Genomic DNA, 14,534 nt, shown 5'->3' with positions numbered 1-14,534 from the left:
CATGAGAAAATGAGGGAAACACAAACCACTGACAGATTCCTTTTTCACTACCCACACATCCTCTATTTCAAGATGTCCTGGCCTGACAGCACCATCCTCAGCCCCCTGGACCCTGTGCTGCCTCTAAATCTGCCTTCAAGTCCTCAGAATCTCCCTCCTTCTTGCGCTTTCTCCCCCAGGAGCTCTTGGACCTGACCCATTTTCTGTACTAGCCTCCAGCCTTGGGAGATGAGGAGGGAATTTTTGGCCTCAATGAGCCTCTAAACCTCTATCTACTACTTGAGGGGTCCTGCCCAGGACAGCTCTGCCCTGGGAGGCTCTCTGGCCATCCTTGTGACTGGAGACCACCAATAGAGCAGGTCCATGGCCCACACTGGGGATCTATTTGGGGTCCTGACTGAAAGGCAAGGGTCCCTTGGGGTGTACAGGATCTGTAAATGGCACATACCTGCCGCCCTTCCCCCTGCTCTGGGCTGGGAACACCCAGGTGTAAGTGTAGCTGATCTACTCCAACAAAGTAGTTGGGTCTTGGGAGAAAAATCTGAAGGAAGCAAGGGACCACAGTGGATTTCACCAGGTATTTCCATGGAATTTGAAAACAAGTTAATTAGAAAACACCAAAAGTGAAACACAAGAGGACAAAAAGAAAGAACAGAGAATGCAAGAGCTGTTGGTTAACATCCCAAGGCTTAACATACTGGTATTTGGCATATCAGAACGGCAAGAGGGAGAAGAATAGTGCAGAAGAAATACCTCAAGAGACAATGCCTAATTTTTTTCAAAAACAACTAAAAAACACATTAACCCACAGATCCAAGAAGCTCAGAAAACTCTAAAAAGGAAACACACACAGCTAAACAGGTCATATTTAAACCAATGAAAACCAAAGACAAAGAGAAAAATACAAGGCAACCAGAGAAAAATATGGCATCTTACACAAAGAGAAAAAAATAAGAATTATACCCAGCTTCATCATGTTATAAGCTAGAGGAAAATAAAATGGCATCTTTGAAGTACTGGGGGGGGGGGACGACCCAATCCAGAATTCTATACCCAGCAAAAATAACTTTCAAAAATGGTGGAAAATGACTTTTTTTTTTTTTTTTGTCAAGGGATTGAACCTGTACCACAGCAGTGACAATGCTGGATCCTTAACCTGCTGAGCCACCAGGGAATTGTGACAAAATGACTTTCTCTGACAAACCGGTGCTGGTGAGGATGTGAAGTAACTGGAATTCTCAAATATTGCTGATGGGAATGCAAAATGGTACAGCATTCTGCAGTTTGACAGTTTCTTACAAAACTAATATTTTATACTATACATCCCAGAAATCACACTCCTAGATACTTATACCAAACAAATGAAACCTTACATTCACACACAGAAACCTATGCATGAATGTTTAAGGTAGATTTTTCTTAATTACCCCAAACCGGAAATAACCCAAATAGCCTTCAAATACAACAACCTCAGTATAATCAAACTGGTACATCCTTGCAACGTACTACTACTCTGGAATAACAAGGAACAAACTACTTTCATGTTTAACAATATGGATACGTCTTAGATACATTATGCTAAGTGATCTTAAATACATTATACTAAGAAAGCAAATTCAGAAGGCTATATACTCTATGATCTATTTTTTTATGACATTCTAGGGGGAAAAAGGGTATTTTAAAAGGAAACAGATCAACGGGTGTCATAGGGAGGTGACTACGAAGGATCACAGGGAAGTTTTTAGGGTCATGAAAATGTTTGATTGCATTTGTGATCACCTATCAAAATGTATGGTTATGATGCTTACAAGAATACATTTTACTGGAGTTCCCGTCGTGGTTCAGTGGTTAACGAATCCAACTAGGAACCATGAGGTTGCGGGTTTGATCCCTGGCCTTGCTCAGTGGGTTAAGGATCCGGCGTTGCTGTGAGCTGTGGTGTAGGTCACAGATATGGCTCAGATCCCGCGTTGCTGTGGCTGTGTTTCCCTAGACTGGGAACCTCCATAGGCCATGGGTGTGGCCTTAGGAAAGACAAAAACACCAAAAAAAGAAAAGAAAATGTCCTTCAGTTTCAACCATGTTGTCAAAAATGGCCCTTTTCTTTAAGGCTGAATAATACTCCTCTCTGTATGTAGATACATATGTTTAACTCACATTTTCTTCATCCATCCATCCATAATTGAGCTCTTAGGTTGCTCCCATATCTTGGCTATCGTGGATTATGCTACAATGAACATGGGAATGCCAGTATCTCTTTGACATATTGAATTCATTTCAGTTGGATACCCCGAAATGGGATCAGGATCATACAGTGATTCTATTTTTATTTTTTGAGTAAATTCCATACTGTTTTCCACAATGGCTGTATCAATTTACTTTCCCATTAACAGTCAGTACACAAGAGTTCCCTTTTTACCATAATCTCACCAACACCTGTTACCTTTTCAGTTGTAGCCATCCTAACAGGTGTGAAGTGGTATCTCACTGTGGTTTTGATTTGCATTTCCATAACAATTAGTGATGCCAAGCACATTTTCTTAAACCTGTTGGCCATGTGTTTGTCTCCTTTGGAAAAATGTCTATTCATGTCTTTTGCCAATATTTAAATTGGGTTGCTTCTGTGCTATTGAGTTGTATGAATTTCTTATATATTTTAGAAATTAACCAATGATCAGACATAGTTTGCAAATATTTTCTCCCATTCTGCAGGTAATCTTTTCATTTTGTTGTTTCCTTTGTTGTGAAGATTTTTAGTTTGAGGTAGTCCCACTTAAGTTGTTTGTTTGTTTGTTTGTTTGTTTACGGCTGCCCCTGAGGCATATGGAGGTTTCCATGCTAGGGGTCAAATCGGAGCTGTAGCCGCAGGCCTGCGCAACAGCCACAGAAACACCATGTCCAAGATGCGTCTTCGACCTACACCACAGCTCACGACGCCAGATCTCTAACACACTGAGCAAGGCCAGGGATTGAACCTGCAACCTCATGGATACTGGTCAGATTTGTTGCCACTGAGTCACGACAGGAACTCCCCAGTCCCACTTGTTTTTGCTCTTGTTGCCACAAAAAAAAGTCACAACCAAGACCAATATCAAGGAGCTTTTTCCCTGTGTTTTCTTCTAGATGTCTTTTTTTCTCCGGGGCTGCACCTGAAGCACATGGAGGTTCCCAGGCTAGGGGTCAAATCAGAGCCACAGCTGCCAGCCTACACCACAGCCACAGCAACACGGGATCCAAGGTGCATCTGCAACCTACACAGCTCACAGCAATGCCGGATCCTTAACCCACTGAGCAAGGCCAGGGATCGAACACGCGTCCTCATGGATACTATTTGGGTTTGTTAACCACTGAGCCACGACAGAAGCTCCCCATCTTCTAGGAGTCTGTTGTCGCAGTTCTTACATTTAAGTCTTTAATCTGCTCCAAGTTAATTTTTGTGTATAGTATAAGGGTCTGATTTCATTCTTTTGCATGAATGAAATTCTTTTACCCAGTTTTCCCAACACTATGTCATCATTCATAAAATTAAATACTACATATGTGAAAACGAATGAACATAACTACTCGCTATAAATGAATAATTCTCAGGGTAATGATATTGAGTGAAAAAAGCAAATATATAATACTTACAATACGATCTCATTTATAAAATGTTTAAAAACATCCCTTGTGTAAATGTTAATCTATATATAGTAAGACTACCAAAAAGAAAATCAACAAAATGACAAACACTCCTTTCAAGACAGGAAAGGGGGTCAGGAAAGGGATGGGATTAGAGAAAAATATAAAGGAGAATTCCAAGTAATGACAATGTATTTGTCTTAAACTGGGTGCTGAGTATATAGGTATTTGTTGCATTATTGTTCTTTGTAACTTTTATTTTATTTGGGTTTTGTTTTGTTTTGTTTTGGCTGCACCTGAGGCCTGTGGAAGTTCCCAGATCAGGGATTGAACCTGGACTGCAGTTGCAACCTGTGCTGCAGCAATGCTAGATCCTTTACCTGCTGTGCCATTCCTGTACATTTGAGGTGTTCTTGTAATTACTTAATTTTTAACCAATTAAAATCACTTTTAGACTTTTTAAGGTGCATGAAGAGAAACAGGAGCCCACAAAGGAGACTGAGAAAAAGTATGTGGTGAGATAAGTGGAGAACAGAGCACTGCGCAGTCCAGAAAGCCAAGAGGGCATACAAGTTTCAAGTAGGAATGTCAAGTGCTGCTGGTGGTCAAGTAATACAAGCACTAAGTGTCCCCTGGATTTGGCAGTTGTGACGTTCATGAGCTATGCTATCCAGTGGAGTGGTCAGGGTGGGAGCTGGTCTGAGCAGGGTACGGAATAGAAACTGATGAAGAATCAGCAAGGATATAAAGAAAATGTCTGGTGGGGGTGGGGAGGAACCACCCCTCTTCTGGAGGTGAGCTTGGGTGAAGATGCTGATGAGATTCTGCTTCTGGCTTGAAGCAGAAATAGCAGGGACAACAGTCCTTGCTTTCCCTGTGAAGTGCTGCCCCCTTCTGGAAATGAGGAGGGAACGATGTGATGTGATTGACAGCAGCTTTGGGGAATGGGAGTCAGCACAAAGGACTGCACTTAGAAAAGCATAGATTGGAGTTCTCTTGTAGCACAGGGGATTAAGAATCTGGCCATGTCACTGCAATGGCTTGGGTCACTGCTTTGTCGTGGGTTCAATGCCTGGCCCAGAAACCTCCACATGCCATGGGTACAGATTAAAATTTAAAAATTTTAGGAGTTCCCATGGTGGCTCAGTGGTTAATGAATCAGACTAGGAACCATGAGCTTGCGGGTTTGATCCCTGGCCTCGCTCAGTGGGTTAAGGATCCTGCATTGCTGTGGCTGTGGTGTAGGCCGGTGGCTACAGCTCCAATTAGACCCCTAGCCTGGGAACCTCCATATGTCTTGGGCGCAGGCCTAAAAAACAAACAAAAAAAACCTAAAAAAGTACTAGATCACAAGTATACAGATCAAGCGTTGCCGCAGCTACAGCTAGGTTACAACTGTGGCTCCAATCTAATCCCTGGCCTAGGAACGCCATATACCACAGGGCAGTCAAAAAAAAAAAAAAAGATGGAGAGGCTATTTCCACATGCTTGAAACTGGGCTGGCCCTATGTCCAACAGATGTGAGCTAAATGCTAAATGATACTGTGCAATTTCTGAGCCTAGACCTCAAGTGGCCTTGTAGCGTCTGCTCTCAAGGGGCACAGAGAGGAGAGGACTTTCTGGAAATAATTACCAACACACGTTACCTAATGCTGGGTGAACAATACAGAGAATGCATTACTAGAGCCTAAATTAAGGTTAGCAAATTCAGGGGAGGTTTTCTGCAGGAGATGAGAGAGCTGAGCCTGGGTGACTTGAGAGGTGGGGAAGAGAGGCTGGCTGCGGGGGGGCGGGGGGCGGGGCAGGAAAGGAGGATGCGGGTGTCTGGAAGGCAGCAGGCAGTCAGCCAAACCGCAGCAGAGAGCTATTCTTGGAGAGAACTGGGCAAGATAGTTCGGGTTATCCTGCAGCCAGTGTCTGTCAGCGATTCGTGAATAGAGGAAGCTAATCATATAAGTCAAGTTTTCACAAAAAAAGAAGTTTGAAACTAACCTAACTTTCTAAGTCAGCTATACTCTAATAAAACTTATTTTTTAAAAAACTGAGAAAATGCTGATCCCCTTGTAAGTACACCCCCCCCAAAAAAAAAAAGTTGGAAAGAAACTTCTAAGAGTACAATCACTCTGGGCCCAAATGCCTAATATTTTAAGCACTGTTTTCCCTCTGTTATTAGCCCTCTCCCCATGCCGTCCTCACTGCCTGTCCCTAAGGGATCATTTCTACCAGTGTTTGTATCCACTAGGGATTTAGCTTGTAAATGACTCAAAACACAGTCAAAGCAGCTTGGGCAGGAAAGGAGCTGAGTAGCACAGGTGACTGATGAGTTAGGCAGTGGATCTGGCTTCTACTGCTCACATACCTGACACATGGTCTGTTTCTCTTCACTGCCCATTTCTGACCCCTGCTGCTCAGGTTCATTCTCAGTCCCCATTTGGTGGCCCCAGCAGCAGTGGGCTCTTCCAACAAAGGGGCAAGGTGACCCAACCTCCCAGGTCAGTCCTGCAGGAATGAACAAGACTTTTTTTCCCCTACGCCAGGAAAACAAACAAACAAACAAAACTAATATTACCAAGACTGTACTAGCTTAGGTGACCTGTCCATTCTGGAGACAATCAGTGTGGCCAAAGCAATGTATTGCTCTGGGTAACCAGCCCTAAGTCATGGGCAGAAAACCTATGTTCTGGAAAGTCAGCTGAGACTAGAAATTTTGTCTGTACAACTCGAGAATGCATAGCTCTAAATAACCCATCCTCTCCTCTCTCATGCTCCGCACAGCCCTGAAACCTATGGATCTACAGGCCACATGTCAGATGGGGCTCTGATGGCATGACTCGGGGCATATTGCTGCACTGGCACGCACACAGCTGGTTCCAGCTCCCTCCACTCATCAGTGGCTTCTTTATACTTGGTGGCCCAAGAACTGGGAGGCCTGGCTGGGGGCCCCCACACAATGGTGGTGCTGGGCCTGGGTGCCCGCCTCACCACTTTCCCCCTGTTCATCATTGTGCAAGGACCGGTGGGGATCCGGGCAGCCATGGCTATGCTGCTGACTTGGGAGCACCACGTTCTTGTGGTCATCAAACTGGACAACACCGGGTACAAGTCCATGTACGGCAGCGACTGAACTGCCTTTGCTGACCTCTGTGTGGCCTTTGTGCACACCCAGGAAATGACCCTCAGTCTGACCCCGCCTGACAGCATCCACCCAGGGAAGTTCATCATCTGCAATAAGGTAGACTTCCTCCTTTGCCTCCTCTGCCCCACCTGAGCGCTTCTGCCCCCCCCCAGGGCCATGTGGATGGAAGGTCTGGGCACTGGGACACAGTTGTAAAGAGGAGCACAGCCATAGGAGGGCTTCTGGGATAAGGGCAAGTGCCATCACCTTCTAGAAGACTACGATGGCTTCCCATCTAGTCCAGCCCATTCTACTGTTGCCCCACTCCAGCCCTTTCTCTACTCAGAACAAGAGTGATTATTTTAAAACATAAACGAGACCAGGTCATCAGCCTGATCTTATGTAATCGGTATAACCAAAGCCAAAGCCTCCCATCTCAGTACAAACCCAAACTCCCCACCATGCCCTGCATGACTCTGCAGCCTCATTTATTGCTGTTCTTCCCTGGCGCTCTGCAGTCCAACCCCATGGTCTTCTTGCTGCTCAAGCAGGTCAAGCTGTCCTGCCTTTAGGGGCTTTATACCTGCTGTTTCTGCATCTGGAATGCCTTTCTCCCAATTCTCAAGTGACTAGCTTTTTCTCATTCAGTTCTCCGATTAAACATCACCGCCTTAGAGGCTTTTCCTGATCACTCTCCCAAGCCAGCATTCTATCCCCTTTTCACCCTAGTTTTTTTTTTTTTTTTTTCTTTTTATAGCCATGCTTCTGGCATACGGAAGTTCCTGGCCCAGGGGTTGAATTGGAGCTGCAGCTGGGGACCATGACACAGTCACGGCAACACCAAACCAAAATCCACTGAGCAAGGCCACATCCTCACAGAGACATCGAGTCCTTAACCCATTGAACCACAACAGGAACTCCTCTCTCTGCTTTTTTCATTTCACTAACCAGAACTGGTAATTATTTGGTCTACTACTACTATTGTGGTTATTTACCTGTCTCAATAGACTGTCATCTCCAAGAGGGACAGGAAGTGTGTCTAGCTTGCTCACTGCTGTATCCTTGTGACCTCCAGCCATGCTTGAGACACTGCGGGTGTGTTAACAAATATTCACTGAATGAGTGAATGAATAACTTAAAGTCAGATGACTAAGATGTTACCGCTTTGCCTGCACCTTCTCTCAGCAACCTGCATTCTCTGAGAAACAGGTGATCTATCACCAAAGTGTCCCCCTGCTGCAGCTGCTGGATTACATTCGCATGATTATCACCAGGAATGCTTCACATTTACATTCGGGCAATATGATTTTTCAATGCATCTTCCTACTTTTATTTCAGAAGACTCTCCCAAGAACATTCTCCCATTTTACTAATGAAGCCTGAGAGGTGACAGGTGGCACACAGTGGAGTCAGTCTTTGGTCCTAGTTTGATCACAGAAACAGGTATTCATGACAGCAATGGCCAAAGCCATTGTCCTTGGGAAAACTGGCCTCCTGGAAGGGCTAGAAGGGACTACTGGTGACTCCTGTCATGTCCTCTTGTGTCCTGGATGTCAGTTTCTTGGCTTGGGGTGGGGGTATGGTGTCCTGAACAGGAGTCGAGACGAGTTTATCGGTGAACCGTGGGCTCCTTGTCTCCAATCACGAGTTCTGGCTGGCTGTTCCTCTGACCCTCTGTCTCTGAAGGCGAGGCTTCCCTGATCACCCTAAAGGGAGCGCCATGACCAGGCACAATCACATCGGCAGTGCCTAAGACCCTCTTCCGGCTGCGCTTCTGGGCTACGGGGTCTTCACTCAGCGCCTGCCACGAGTCCTCGTCCCCATCACGTTCAAACACATCGCCCACTACCATTACAGTGCCCAGGGTCGTGCCAGCCACCACCACGCTCACGTCCCGCTGGCCACCATGGCCCGGCGTAGCCCACACCTCGAGTCCAGGCCCCAACCGCAGAGGCCGCTCCTCAGCCAGCCCGTGAGGGAGATAGAGGCCTCCGGGAAGGCAGAAGTCGTGCGAGACCAGCAGAGCTGCCCGGGGAAAGAGCCCCAGATTCCCGATGTGGTCCGAATGCCCGTGGGTCCCCACCACAAGAGTCACATCACCCGGGGCTAGGCCCTGCCCCGCCAGAGCCCCCAAGAGTGCCTCCCGAGCCCACGGGCCCGCAGTGTCCACGAGGATGGGGCCACGGGCCGCCTCCTCCAGGGCGGTCTTCACCTCGTGGCTCTCGGGCGAGGGCTCTTGGTGGCTGGAGGCCGGACCCCAGGCCTGAGGCAAGACAAGGGTCACGGAGCCATCGGCGCGTACGGCCTCGCCAACCCCCTTGGGCTCCGCGTAGCCCTGTAGCAGAACCACCACGGAGTAGGGGTCACCGGGCACCAGCAGAGGGGGGTCTCCGCGCAGCGGCTCGGTGCGCACTAGACCGCTCATGGACAGAGAGGGCCGGGCTGGGGAAAGGAAGCGGGGTTGTAAGCGACTGTGTGCTCCCTTCCGATTCCCACACTCGCCCAGACTCCGTCAAGTGGTACCTTCCAAGTCTCAGTTCCTTGCTGCCCTCTTCGCACCCTTAAGATCGAATACTCCTCAACGCTTTGCGAAAATATCACCCAACCTTCACCTCGGCAGGAATCTGCCGGTCTCTCAGCGTTTGAGGCCTCTTCCCGGCTCGCGTGCTAGGTTCTCACCCACCACCCTCCGGGGATATCCTTGTTATTTCTCTCACTCTAACCAGAGCTGCTCTCTATCTTGGACCTAATTTTATCACCTCTTTATTCCTCTTGCCTCAGACCGAGGGAAGAAGAGACACCGGAAAAGTGTGTGGAAGCTTGTCCTCTGCGAGCTCCCGTAACGGAAGTATGGCGGCCCAGGCGGCGGCGCGCACTGAATTTAATTCCGGCGCGTTTTCAGGCATGCGCAGAAGCGGGCGACACGGATTAACACCGCCACCCCCCCACCTCCACCCCAACCCCCAACCTGAAAGTCGTTTCGGGCGGTGGACCGCCTGCCAGCTCCCTCCCGCTGTAAAATTACAAAGCACCGTTTGCTTCTAAGAGGACGGCGGCCAACGGCCCTGGGCGCTGCCATATCGTCCAGCTATGATATGTGCACGGCAGTTTGAAATTTGGGGCCCGGGTGATACATTTTTTTTAAAAGTTTACTAGCCGTATAGAAAATTTGGCACCTTTGAAATTACATGGTGGGCCCTCGGTGTAGACCAAGTGTCCACCTCACCTAATTGCACCACCCCCTTCCAGTGTCCTCTTTTCATTCAGTAGCCTCCTTGACGCCAGCAGTATATGTAGATCGTAGACAATGTCCAGGACATTCAATTGGACCCCTGGCCTGGTGGCTCTTAAAAAAAAAAACAAAAACAAAAACAAAAGCATTGCCATTGTGGCTCAGCAGTAACAGATCCCACTAGTATCCATGAGGATGCGGAGGTCCGATCCCTAGCCTCACACAGTGGGTTAAGAATGAGGGGGGGGGGGCGTTGCCTTGAGCTGTGATATACTTCGCAGACAATGCTCTGTTCCAGGGTTGCTGTGGCTGTGGCATAGGCCCGCAGCTGCAGCTCGGATTGGAGTGGGGACTTCCATATGCCCCACGCGACGCCCTAAAAAAAGCAAGGAGGAAAAAAAAATGTCCACGACGTTCAAAGTCTAAAAACGCCCTCAAGGGGAAAAGCGAGTTTCCCAAGGTTCAAAGCTCCTATGACCTGCTAACCTCTGGGTCCAGAGGAAAGCTGGGGAAAAGTAGAGCTATTTTAAATATCTCACTTCTGTTACCACACACACCTGACAATTAAGGGGCTAAATGGCAGGTAGCAGACTCATCTTTTGGGACTTCGTTTCCATCTGCTGCTGCCATCTTTCTCCCCAAAACCATGCCATATTGCACCACCAGGATCCTGCCTGAGATCAGATGGGAGAGAACAGCTATAAGCTCTAGGGTGGGGACACACACACTCTTAAAGCTGTGGAGCAGGGAGAGCTCAGCCTTCAGAGGGTTCCTCTCCATGACCCCTGTCCCTCCTTGGGGCTCAAAAGCAAGGTTCAAAGATCCTCTGGGTCATGCTTGGGGTGGCCTGGTGAGTCAGTCATCTCCTCCTCCTCCTCCTGATCTTGCTCCTCCTCTCCTGCTGTCTTCTCTTGCCCATCTGCGATCTTCTCGTTTCCAGTCCAAGTTTCCTGTAGACATGCTACATTGCAGAATAGAAAACTATTTAGATATTGGACCTGGCGAGAGGGGAGGTTATGGCCTGGCAAGAAAGGGGCCAGCCCACACACTTACCAGTTTCAGCAGCTGGGAGCACATGAGCTTCACAGAGAAAACGCTGTAGGGGCTGCTCCTGATGGTGAAAATACCAGTCTCCCACGACATCTTCAAACTCCTCCAGCATCGTCTCACACTGGTCAGGTGGAAGGGTCAGAAGGGTGTCTATTTTGCTGGGCTTTGCAGACCCTCCTCTCTGCTCCTCACTCCCTGACTCCCCACCCCGCTTTGGAGAGGCAGGGAGCCACGAGGTTAAACTTGGCTTATCAGATGTGTGATCCTCATTCATCCAATGGATACTTACTAGCATCTACTCTGCCAAGTAAGTTATTAAACTCTGAGTCTCAGTTCCTTTCCTGTAAAATGGGTTGTTCTAAGGGTAAAATGAGGCAGCAGCTGCAAAGTACATGACCTCAAATCTGGCACACAGCTAGTGTTTACCAAGTGGTAGTATATATTATTAGCCTCCATTATTACTCCTTGATATAGTCCCAGCCCACTTCAATAGATGACAGAGTCCTCACTCTGCTTAATGATGGACCTCCCTAGGATCTAGCCCCCCTCCCAGGTTCCCTTCTCACCTTCCTGAGCAGTGCAGTATGCTATCCTACCTGCTTCTTGAGGAATGTGACCTCCACGCTGGGCTCGTCCCACAGCTCCAGAGGGATGCCCAGATCCACCTTCACCCCCTTCTGCACCAGGCCTTTCAGCGTCGCCATGGTCTGACTCTGCCCCTGAAAGATGGGAACTGAGGTCAGTCCTCAGCCCCTACCCTGCCTCCTCCCCTTTTTGCCATATCAGCTTTATCAACTTGTGGAGACTCAGGCGAGTTCCACAGGGATGAGATGAGGGAGTCTACGATGGGGAGGGGATATTCCAGAGCCAGGAGGAGATGGGCAGACATCGCAAGGACCACAGTGGATACAGGTTGTAGTTTCTGAAAAGTGGGCTCCTGCCCAGGGGAAGAGTCTGACCTTGGCATATCTCAGTGAGCCCTTGCGCTCAGCATGCACACTGTAATCCAGGATCCGCTCACATAAATTCTCCAAGGCCTCTTCCAGCCTTGTCTCTCTGTAGGAAGAGGGGAAACAAAGACTCCCTGGATGCTGCGAGTGTTCCCAGGGCTTCTTTGGGGATTGGAAGGTGGAGGAACACCGAGAAGGACTCACGAAACGCTATAAGGGATGTGTCTCTTCCTCTTGCCCGTGTCCAGCACCTGCCCCAGCTCTAATACCTCTCGAGATCGGCCAGTGCGACTCAGCTCTTCCTGTAGCTCCAGGCTCAGCAGTTTACACACTAGATGTCCAAGGGGACGTGAAAGACAAACATACCAGCAACTCATTTTGCAGATGAGCAAAGGCAGCAGAGCATGATGGTTATAGGTGTAGACCCTGGAGCCGGCCTGACAAGGTTGGAATCCTGACTCAGCCATTTGGCTGTGTGACAGTCCTGCTGTACCTTAGCTTCTTTACCTCTAAATTGGTGAGGATTAAATCCGTTTACGTAAAGTCCCTGGAATAGTGCCCGGCAAAAGTTCCGAAGCCAGGGATCGAACCCGTGCCACAGCAGTGACCCAAGCCACAGCAGTTGACAACACCGGATTCTTAACCCACTGAGCCACAAATGTTGGCTATTTTTTGCAGTTGTTTATTGAGCTCCTAGATGAACAACAGCAATACAGAGAGCAGTAAGATCCATAATCCCTATCCACTGAATATTGCCATTGTCACTGGGGACAGATTAAAAAGATGATAATATTGTGTAATGATGGACCCTACAATGGGGGTTAAGACCAAGAGGCTTAATTTCACTGGGAAATGCAAACTTCATTCAATGACTTCCTTCTAGCTCACAGTTTCCTTAAGGGTGAGCATTGTGTCTCCTCCACCAGTCTTTCCAGCATGTGACCTGGCCCATAGTGGGCCCCAAGAAAGGGAGGGGCCCACTATGTGCCAAGCGAGCTAAAAATGGACAGGTGACACAGGTATCTAAAGCATGTCTATGGCACTATCCTAGGACCAGGGAAACACAGGTATTCTCCTTCTCTCCAATTCAGTGGGAGGTGACAAATAAGGAAGGAGGCTTCCAAAGGAGGTGACATTTAAACTGGGTCTTAAAGAACGAAATTCAGAAGGAAGAGGATCATTCCAGGCTAAGGAAAAAAAAGAAAAGAAAAATGTGCAAAGCACAGACGTGCAAGAGGATGAGGCAGTCTCAGTTGCACTGAGAAGTTTAAGATGGCTGAAACATGGGCACTTTGGGGATGGGAGGTGGGGTGTGGAAATGTAAGAGAGATGGAGGCCAGACAACAAAGAGACTTGGATGTTATGGCCAAGACTTTGGCTGTAATCTAATCACAGCAGGAGGCCTGAAGAGGTGTTAAAGCAAAGACCACAATTAAGACTGTGTTTAGAAAAACTGACAGGTGTAAGAGGGTATGAATGGAGACACAAATGAAAGGAGAGGAGAGATTAGGACTAAGTAGTGAGGAACACTGATATTGAAGTGCAATGTGCAGTGAGGCAAAGGGGAAAAGAATTCAGGAAGAAATTAAAGCCAGGAAGGCAACAAACTAAGAAACCGGGGCACTCGATGGTCCAGATCTGAAATGTCTTCTCCCAGCTGGGCCCCAAAAGTTATGCAGCCACAGAAGATGTTGCTCACTGTAAAATCCATTCAGCACACACCCTCTTCAAAGCCTTACAATTATGGGGAACCTCTCCCAGCTGTGTGGCCTCTTCTTTCTTTTATGAGCTTCAAGGGCTGATTTACTCACTCCTATATCCTCTCAGGAGAGCATGAGACCTGTAATTTGGGACAGTCTCTGCCAGGGTGGAGCAGAGGATGTCCACAAGGTATTGAGCCTGACACCCCATTCCTGCAGGCTCCCCAGATTTAGGTCTGGTGGCATACGGAAAACACATACGCACACACTCATACAGACACACATTGAAGATGCGCAGTAGAGTGGGCGGGCCTGGACCGATAGTCTCTGAACTACAATTCCCACAAACCATTGGGACCCAAACCAGCAAGAAGAAGCAGGCTCCCTCTGAATTTCTCATGGGAATTGTAGTACCATAGTTTGGGAGTAGCGCTATGCATTCTTTCCCTTGACCCCATTCGAATTCCATCAGGCTCCACAAGCACCTCCCTCGGGTCCTTAAGGAGGTCGAGTGACCCACCCATCACAGTCCATTTGATCTGGCCCAGACGAAGGAAGTGGGGCAGAGAGATGCGAATAGGGGCTACTCCCTTTAGATACCTTCGCATTTGCTGGGCAAGCGTTCTGTGTCATCGTCTTCCTCCTTCATTGTCCCAGCGCAAGCACCGTACATAGTCAAAATGAAAAGCAACATTCCCAACGGCACAGGTCCCATGATCAAGGGTTGTCCACAACCAACCACCCCCTTGCCTTCAAAGCAACTCCGGACAGGCAGCGGGCCCTTTAAATCCCGAAGGTGTCTGCTGCAACATTAATCCAACCCAGGGCAGGAGGCGCACGCGCAGTGCCGACCCCATAGCGGGCGG

At 48.2% G+C, this 14,534-nt stretch overlaps 2 protein-coding genes across 3 annotated transcripts; both read right to left on the bottom strand.

Annotated features, from left to right (window-relative positions):
• Positions 1-8,039: 8,039 nt before the first annotated feature.
• On the bottom strand, positions 8,040-10,107 carry MBLAC1 (metallo-beta-lactamase domain containing 1). Its single transcript, XM_047779664.1, has 2 exons — positions 9,496-10,107; positions 8,040-9,178 (listed from the first exon to the last, which is right to left on the bottom strand). The coding sequence occupies exon 2, from the start codon at positions 9,159-9,161 to the stop codon at positions 8,346-8,348; it is 816 nt and encodes a 271-aa protein (XP_047635620.1). The 5' UTR covers positions 9,162-9,178; positions 9,496-10,107; the 3' UTR covers positions 8,040-8,345.
• An 82-nt stretch (positions 10,108-10,189) lies between these two features.
• CNPY4 (canopy FGF signaling regulator 4) lies at positions 10,190-14,523 on the bottom strand. Of its 2 annotated transcripts, XM_047779651.1 has the most exons (6): positions 14,269-14,523; positions 12,173-12,299; positions 11,978-12,074; positions 11,615-11,737; positions 11,022-11,139; positions 10,190-10,929 (listed from the first exon to the last, which is right to left on the bottom strand). In XM_047779651.1, the coding sequence occupies exons 1-6, from the start codon at positions 14,381-14,383 to the stop codon at positions 10,784-10,786; spliced, it is 726 nt and encodes a 241-aa protein (XP_047635607.1). In that variant the 5' UTR covers positions 14,384-14,523; the 3' UTR covers positions 10,190-10,783. The 2 variants fall into 2 exon arrangements, with proteins under 2 accessions (XP_047635607.1, XP_047635606.1); XM_047779650.1 differs by lacking the exon at positions 14,269-14,523 and having other exon boundaries at positions 12,173-13,701.
• Between the last annotated feature and the right edge of the window lie 11 nt (positions 14,524-14,534).

Source organism: Phacochoerus africanus, chromosome 5 (genome assembly GCF_016906955.1).
Source record: "Phacochoerus africanus isolate WHEZ1 chromosome 5, ROS_Pafr_v1, whole genome shotgun sequence".
NCBI classification, from domain to species: Eukaryota; Metazoa; Chordata; class Mammalia; order Artiodactyla; family Suidae; genus Phacochoerus; species Phacochoerus africanus.
This window is presented reverse-complemented; position numbering and strand designations above follow the sequence as displayed.